Source organism: Miniopterus natalensis, chromosome 15 (assembly GCF_054644295.1).
Source record: "Miniopterus natalensis isolate mMinNat1 chromosome 15, mMinNat1.hap1, whole genome shotgun sequence".
Lineage (NCBI taxonomy): Eukaryota > Metazoa > Chordata > Mammalia > Chiroptera > Miniopteridae > Miniopterus > Miniopterus natalensis.
The window spans coordinates 5,832,691-5,841,630 of NC_142095.1; the positions used below are offsets into that span (position 1 = coordinate 5,832,691).

Consider the following 8,940-nt stretch of genomic DNA (forward strand, 5'->3'; position numbering starts at 1 on the left):
TTCTTTGGAGAGCTCTCATCTTAGCAAATGAGTACAGCCCAGCAGCATTGTGGCCCGTGTGTTGTCCCCTTCGAACCTCAAGTGCTTGGCCAAGCAGACTGGGGACTGGTCAGAAGAGACTCACCAGGGCTTTCCCATACCAAGGTTCATGAGGTACAGATAATGAGGGAAACAGCCGTTTTCCTACTTCTGTCCATTTTAGGAGCAGTAGACAGTTAATAGGCTTACAAAAAAAAAATGTTTTTAATTACCTAAGGAATGGAAAGCTTATAAATATTCATAGGTGAGTTGTTGGTGAATTGCTACCACAAGTAGTTTCCTTGACTAATCACTGCTCAACCCCAAATACTAAGACACAAGGTTCAAAGCGCCAGACTTCCACCAGGCAGACCTACACCAGTAACCTGCCTGCTGCTCAAGAAATTACGTTTCCAAAAACAAAATTTAGCTTAAAAATACTTTTCTCCAAATGGGATCTTTGTCGCTTAGCTCTGTAAGACCCATTTCTAAGGCCACATTCCATTTCAGACATCACCATTAAGGACAGTTAAAAACAAAGTCCTTGCCTTTAGGGGCTTAGCTTTCATTTTCTTTAAATTAGCCTCTGAAATGCTTGTGTTTTGTGCTGCACCCCTGAAAGCTGTTACTTGTAAGGACATAGCAGGCCTCATTTTTACAAAGGAGGGGTCTAATTTAGGGGGTAGCAGGTTGACCAATGCCTGCAGGCCTTCCTCTTCCTTTACTTGTCATTCAGCGAGGTGGGTTCTGTGGTGTCGCATGAGGTGCGAGTTGGAAATGAAGGCCGCACCACACTTCTCACATTCGTAGGGCTTCTCCCCAGTGTGGGTTCTCTGGTGCACAGTGAGGCTCGACCTCTGCCTGAAGGCCTTGCCACACTCATTGCATGTGTATGGTTTCTCACCATTATGGATTCTCTGATGAATGAGCAGGTACGAGCTACAGGTGAAGGCCTTGCCGCATTCGTTGCACACGTAAGGAAGGTCTCCACTGTGAATCCTCTGGTGCACAATAAGGCAGGAAAGCTGACTGAAGGCTTTTCCACACTCGCTGCAGTCATAAGGTTTCTCTGCAGTGTGGATTCTCTGGTGCACGATCAGGTGTGAGAAACAACTGAAGGCCTTTCCACACTCTTTACACTCATATGGCTTCTCACCCGTATGGCTTCGCTGATGCACAATGAGGTTGGCACTCTGGGTGAAGGCTTTGCCACAGTCACTGCAGGCGAAGGGCTTCTCCCCGGTGTGGATCCTCTGGTGGACCATGAGGTTGGAGCTCCGAGTAAATGTTTTCCCACACTCATTACATTCATAGCACTTTTCTGTAATGTGGACCTTCTGGTGGCGGGCAAGCTGTGAGCTGTAACTGAAAGCTTTCTCACATTCGCTGCACTTAAAGATTTTTTCCAAGGAGTGGATTTTTTGATGGACAGTCAGGTTTGAACTCTGAGTGAAGGCTTTCCCACATTTGGAACAAACATAGGGCTTCTGTCCAGTGTGGATTCGCTGATGCACAACAAGATTTGCACTCTGAATGAAGGCCTTCCCACACTCGTGACACTCAAAGGGCTTCTCCCCAGTGTGGATCCGCTGATGCACTACGAGGTTTGCACTCTGACTAAAGCCTTTCCCACACACGCCACAAGTAAACGGTTTCTGCCCGGGCTGGCCTTTTGGGTTTTTAACAGGGCCAGAACTACGGCTGTATCTTTCCCCAGATTTCTGACATTTCTGGTCTCCCTCTTCTTTGAAGCTTTTGGGTACGTGACAGTCCTTCACTGTCACTTGCCTAAAGTCTTCCTCCTCCCTCTTTATTCTCTGCCTCTTTAACATGACCCCCTTCTCATAGGCTGCTTCTAACTGAGGTCCTTGAGAGTCAACTTTCTGGATTCTTCCTGGTATCAGGAAGGGCTTTTCTGCTTCATCACATATTTCAGTTTTTGGAATCAATAATTGTGGGTTCTTGGTCTCAGCACCTGAAACAACAAACAACAAATACAGATGTCAGCTTTTTCTGACCTAGAAAAAGAACAGGATCATAAAGTCACAAAGGACAGGAAGTGTGACTTCAGTGTCTATAGATGTGCTTCATCAAAAGAAAAAATAGCCTCTGGCCCTGGGTGGGTGGCTCAGTTAGTTAGAGCATTGTCTCAATACGCTGAGGTTGTGGGTTTGATCCCTGGTCAGGGCACATACAAGTGGCAACCAATGATGCATAAATAAGTGGAACAACAAATCAGTACCTCTTCCTCTCCCTCCCTCTCTCTCTCCTTCCTCTCTTTAAAATCAATTAAAGAAAATTTTTTTTAAAGAAAGAATCCCCTCACATCACCTCTCCCAGGTAGGTTCTTCTGCCCGGCCTGTGCCCTCCCCCACACCCAGAACAGATTCTGATTCATGCCTTTCCAGCACTTCCATTCACCTCCATTAGACACTTAACACACTGCCTCATGCCAGGGGAGCCATCTCCAGACAGGTCTCCTCCTGCATGTCTGATGACCGACCTACAATTAACAGCAGTTCTGAAGGACACCAGTCTGTCCCCAGGCTTGCCTTCTTACCTCAGCCACTTAGTGTGGGTCTGCTTACAACCCAGCAGTTAATTAGGGAGATGCCCGACCTGTGAGCAAAGATCTAAGCAACTTAGGCTTTTGTGTATGCAGATGCTGCGCATTAAAGAGAGAGTAAGCTGGGCAGAAAGGGCCATACTGGATGTCAAGGGGACCACAGTGGCCAAAAGCCTCCAAAACCCTGAGAGGCTGTGCAGCAGAGAGGTTAAGAACATGAATTCTGGAGCCAGATGGCATGGTTTCAAATACCTGCTCTGCCACTTACCACCTGCATGCTTTGGGCTAGTAACAACTTCTCTGTGCCTCCGTTTCCTTACCTCTAAAACAGAGACAAAAACAGTATCTACCTCATAAGACCACGAGAGGAGGCACTGGGTTTCCATGTCAATTGCTGAGAACAACCATGGAGCACAGGAAGTGGCTCTGTGAGTGTCTGCAGTGACTTTCGGCCTGACCAGTGGTGCTGTGGGTGACAGTGCGGGGAGCAAGGAGGAAAGATGAACCTTAGGGATGGCAGATGCTATGGTGATAGATAACTACACTAGAAGGGACTAAAGAAGACTGTGAACAGAGTAAACACCTTACCTCATGTGTTGAGGAAACAGCCTAGCCTTGTGGCAGGGAAAGCTGACCTTTCCGAGTTAAGTGTAAGACATGGCATAGTCTGCTCCATAGTGTCAAAAATACCATGAGAACCTCAAAGCTTCCTGAAGTTTTAAAACTCTGACTAGGCTCTGATTGCTCTACACTGCATCAGAACCCTAATGGTGCCAACATGGGGTCCTGCAGTCAGTGCCGTCACAGCTCTTTGTCCATCTCTCGAGCTCCACTGCCCTGGCCCCTGCAATGTGCACCCAGGAACCAGGCCGCCCTCCACCGGGGCTAGAGGAGTGAACCCTCATCATGTGTTTGGGGTTAGACCAAGCTCAGGAAAAAAACTCCAATAAGCAGCCCAGTGGGATGAGAATCAGCAGGGATGGGAGGCAGGCCTCCCCCTGGTGGTGGCAGCTTAGAAGTGAGCAGTAAAGCTGTGAGCCACATCACACAGCAACTCCCTGGGGGACCCAGCTCCCACAAAACATCTGACCAGCTCAGACCAGGGTTTCTGCAACCGGAGATGAGTGAGTGGGACAGGGATGTCGAGGTGGGACAAAGCAATACGGGGGGGGGGGGGGCGCAGGGAAACAGCCCAGGTTGGTTGCCTGGTTAAGACCATGGTAATATGAAATTCCGTCACAATCGTTCAGGTAATAGTAAGGGCAGTGTCGCACAAAGGAAAGGCCCGAGTATAAGATACAGTAGAGCCCCGCATGTGACAATAAAAAAGTCTGAAATGTTCATCTTTTTCTGGTCATTTCTACTTCTACTGTGCTGTCGTCTTTATTTTCCTTTGTAATCTGCTCCATCTTTCTTTCTATAGTTTAACTGCTCTTATATCTTCTCACCTTTTTCCTCTCCCTCCTTCCCCTACTGCCTCTTGTAGCGCTCTCCTCTCCCGGTGGGTTTTTTAAAATTTTTATGTGAGATATTCTGATTCTTTTCCTCGTATAGTTTCATGTCACTTCTGCTTTCTCTTTGCTCGGTACACTCCTCTTGTTTGTGCTCTATTCTTTGTCACGTACGTCTTCTTACTTGTCTCCCTTCTCCCACTCCTCCCTGCCACATTCCTCACCCAGTTACGCGGCACTCTCATCCGCACACTCCTGCCACTGCTGGTTAGACACAGAACACACTTCCCTCCCCGGTCCCAGCTTAGAGAACCAGGTGATAAGCCGCAGTACCCTCCAGGGGGACCTAGTTTTGAGCATCATTACAGCTGACACAACTGCTCAAAATCTTCTAGAATTTGCACAAAAATCGAGGAAAACAACACCTCCAGGGCATTTTCTCAAAATCACCACAAAAGTTGAGCCTTCCTACCTTAACTAGCTTCTCCTGCTGGCTCACCAACCGATGCTAAACACAAAGTATATGAAGAAGACACATACCCACATGTGTGAACAGACATGAAACCTGCTGAACAATAAATGTGATTAAGAGTGAATGTGAAATTCACCTGTGCTGGTCTGGTGTCTTGAGACTATATGCAAAGTAAGCCATTCCCCATGACAAACGTGTAGGCATCTTTCAGCATTCTGAATCAGGGGCTGAACTTACCTGAGGAGGTCATGTTCCCATGAGTCTCCAGTATCTCTCTCTTGGCCAGACTCCCTGGTAACGAGTAGCTGCCAAGGGTTGAAGCAGCAGGCACCTCCTGCGTTGCTTTCAGGACTACCGCCATGTCCCAGAACATGTTCTGACCCTAGAGACAGGCAGGCATAGGTGGGTTTATGAGAGAGAGGATGGTCACTGGGATGGTGGGGTGGGAGTGTGGTCTGGTATGAGGACAGCTCTTGAGAATGAGAACGTAAGTACCTATTCCTGGAAACCATAAAACCATAAAACAAACAAACAACCTTCTCCCCACCAATCTCAAACTTTTTTTAAAAATTGATTTTAGGGAGGAAAGGACAGATTGAGAGAGAGAGAGAGAGAGAGAGAGAGAGAGAGGGAGAGAAAGAAACATCAATCCGTTGCCTCCCGGAAGTGCCCTGACTGGGGACCAAACCCAGAAAGCTTTCTGGTATACAGTACAACGCTCCAACCCAGGCATCAGGCCAGTGCTCTACACATTTTTCTAGAAAAGGAACAGGAAGCCAAGGAAGCCCATCTTTGCTAAATGTCACATCAATCAGAAGAGAATGCTCCTATTATATTCCAAAGAACCAAAGGCCAGAGCCCTAGCTAAGAAATGAGGCTCCAGGCAAGGAAGAGGAAGGACAGCGTCCCCTCTGAAACCACTTGAGATCTTTAGGTCTCTCCTCTGTCATTCCTCCAAGACCATGACTTACCTTTTCCTCCTGTCCTGCCCCATCACGGCCTCCCCGAGGAGCCTCCCCAGGAGCCCAGGCTTCGATGTCCTCAGAATGCACGCGGTGGCCGGATGCCCGGCCTAGGAAGCTCCCCTCCTCCTCCTCCTCCTTCACTGTCACTGGGCCCCAGGGCGCCAGGGCCATGGCCTCTCTGAGGTCTGCAGTCATCCTCTCTGCTCAGCAGGAGAACGCCTACCGCTAGGGGCTGCCCAGCAGAGGTCAAGCCCCATCTAATCTTGAAGTTTCAGAAGTGTCTTCTTGAGTTTCTTCCCAGGGCCAGGATGAGTACTGTCTGAGAAACCAGAAAACATTGTTAGCAGCGAGCAGAGGTTTACCTGGCTGCCACTAAGCCCACTGGCCAATTTCAGCAGGGCCTAGACAGTGGCCACTGCAGCACAGGGTCTGCTCTATTCCTCACTCACAGGATAGAAGGGGCTCGACTGTAAACATGCAATTTGTCCCCATAATAATTACATTATAAACAGCTTTATATAATGTCTATTGATTTTTTCCTGATTATAAAAGTAATATATTTTTATTGTAAACACTTGAAAAACACTGAAAATGATTATGAAAAATCACCCCGGTCCACCTCCAAAGAGATAATCACTGTGTACTGTAGAATGTATTTCTTCTTTTTTTCCTTTTTTTATAATATATTTAAGAGAAAACTTCCAACCACACTGACAATTATGATAACTTAAACTTTTGGTTTTTAACTATGGAAATTCATAGTTTCACAATTATCACGTGTGTGGGGTTTTTTGTGTGTTTTTTTAAAGGGATATTACAACACAAAGATTTTCAGGGCCAAAGATAAATAATAGAATGAACAAAGGAATCTCAAGAAAAAGACTGGGAGCCTAGACACCGATGTGTTAGGAGCGGTTATTGCTGGGTGATGCGATTACAGGTAGTTCTGAGGTTCTTTTTGTTTTTTACATTTTCCATTTCTTCCAAATGTCCTGTGAGACTAAGTATTACTCTCAGGATAAAAACATTTCCTGTTGCCTTGCTTCACACTCATCATTTTAGTGGTTATACAGTAACCGATGGTGTTACCATGCTCACTGAAAAATGACCAAGGAATACAGAAACATACAGAATTAAATGTATGTCCCACGCGCACGCGCAGGCACACACGCGCAGAGTAGTTACCAGTCTACTTAGTCTTTTCTCTGCATTGCCATACACGTACATACACCTTCACACTTACTGTTTATTTTTCCAAAAAGGCTAGATCACATACGTATATCATTCAGCAATCTGCACTGTTTGTTTTTTGAACTCAATTTCCGTATTTCACAATAGCCTAGTGGTCTCAGGTACATGTTTCAATATAAGTACATTCAGAGCTCTCTCACTCGGGCATAGTACTCTCAATTGTAACTTGCTTAACCACCCCTTATTTATAAACCATTGCTTTAGTAAAAAGAATTTTGATTGTTTCCATTTATTTTCTTAATAATAATTAATGATAAAATTTTCTGTGCGAGTAGAATAGCGGGGTTACGGGTTGAAGGATTTTATGGTTGGCATATACTACCGAAAGGCTTTCTAAAAGGACCCCCAAATCACACCACCACCAACTTAACAGTGCCCCTTTATCATAGCCAAGCCAGCAGGTTTTGGTTGTTTTTAAATGTTTGTGTGTGATAAAATTATATTAACATTTTTGTTGATTATGAAGAGAATGAGAAATTTCTATTCCCCTTTAGATGCTTCATTAGAATAAAAATGCTTTTACCAACTCCCCTTTTGCTGCTACTAAAGTGATGCAACTTATTGTATACATTGAATTTCCTGAGTAATGCAATCCTTTCATTCCTGCAACAAATCTTAATTCTGGAAGATTCTTCTTTCCTCTGACTAGCTGAACTCCACCAGGCAGGAAGACCCCGGACACTCGCTTCTGCGAACACGCAGGACTGGCTAACGCGAGCGCGGAGCACTCACATCGCCTCCAGCCCTAGACAGCCGAGCCCCCTCCAAGGGCTTCCCTGTCAACGTCCTTCATCTCCAAACGTGGCGGCCCCTCTCCTCCACCTCCAGGCTCCACGCAGCCGTGCTCCAGGGGTGCGCCTGGCTCCCGGGGAGGTGCGTGGCCAGCCTCCCCCCAGGCCAGGCCCTCCGGACGCGGCAGCCGGGTTTCCGAAGTGGTAGGGCGCGGAGCCATCCTCGGACAGAGCCGGGGTCCCCAGGGAAGGACGCGCCGGCCACCCCAGGGACGGCCCGGCCCGCCCGCGCCCGCGACGCCCGCGCCCACCCCCACCTCCCCGCTCACCGTGCGCCGCGGAGAGGTCCGGCCACGGAGCTCGCGGGCTTTGGCGCAGAAGGCCAGCGGGCCGGAACCTCCACGGCTAGCGGAGCGAGAACAATGACCGGACAGGAAGTGCCCCGGGATGGGCTTCCGGCTCTCCAAGTCGCCAGGCCTGGCCTCTCTAGGAATCTTGGAGGTGCTTTCCTCTCGATCGGTGTCCAATGTCGCTCCGGACCAGGGACGCCGGCAAAAGCTCTTAGGTGGAGGGTGAAGGTGGACTGTGGCCCTGGGCCTCAGGGACGGGGGCACCCCCAAGCTGGGCAGGGGCAGTTAAGCGACGCGAGCACCCAGGATCCTGGAGCTACAAAGCATTGTACTGCAGAAAGCCCTGCTCATTTTGCTCCGTTTTATTTTGAAAATATCAAACGGTACAGAAACGTTGAAATAAAGGTACAATGAATACCTGTATCCTCCATCTGGACTCAACAATCAACACTTTGCTACGTTTCCTTTGTACTGAACATACTGAAAAACGTTTTTTTGAAAGTTGTAAACATCAAAACACTTCAAACACTTCAATATTCATCCTTTAGTAAGATTCTCTGAACACAATTATCACAGGTAAGAAAATGAACAATTCCCTAATATCATCCAATCCAGTTATATTCAAATTTCCCCAACTATCCAAAAATATAATTTCATAATTTTGTTTTTCCACATCGGTTTCTTTTTTTTTAAGCGTTAGAGAGAGACCTGCAACTGAGGTACGTGCCCTTGGCTGGAATCAAACCCAGGACCTTGACAGTCCATAGCCAATGCTCTAGCCACTAAGCCAAACTGGCTAGGGCTCCAAACCAGTTTCACACACTACATCTGATTATGGCTCTTTAGTCTTTACTTTTTATTTTGAATTTATAGATTCACAGGAGGTTGCAAAGACAATGGCCTTCACCTGGTTTCCCCCAACAGGTATCTCTTACATAATTATATAAAAATCAGAAAATCAACATTAGTACAATGTGTGTATACTTTGTCGCTTTATCATGACGTATAGATTTGTGTAACCACCACACTCAAGATACATAACTGTTTCAAAACTACAAAGATCTCCCTAGTGCTACCTCTCCCTCTACCCTTGGCTCCCTCCCACCATCCCCAACTTCTGGCAACCACTAATCTGT

General features: G+C 47.1%; 1 protein-coding gene across 1 annotated transcript; it reads right to left on the reverse strand.

Moving 5' to 3' along the window:
• Nucleotides 1-230: 230 nt before the first annotated feature.
• On the reverse strand, nucleotides 231-7,881 carry ZNF35 (zinc finger protein 35). Its single transcript, XM_016196097.2, has 4 exons — nucleotides 7,784-7,881; nucleotides 5,479-5,791; nucleotides 4,745-4,889; nucleotides 231-1,993 (listed from the first exon to the last, which is right to left on the reverse strand). Exons 2-4 carry the CDS (start codon nucleotides 5,665-5,667, stop codon nucleotides 747-749), a joined length of 1,581 nt encoding a protein of 526 aa, XP_016051583.1. The 5' UTR covers nucleotides 5,668-5,791; nucleotides 7,784-7,881; the 3' UTR covers nucleotides 231-746.
• Nucleotides 7,882-8,940: the final 1,059 nt, after the last annotated feature.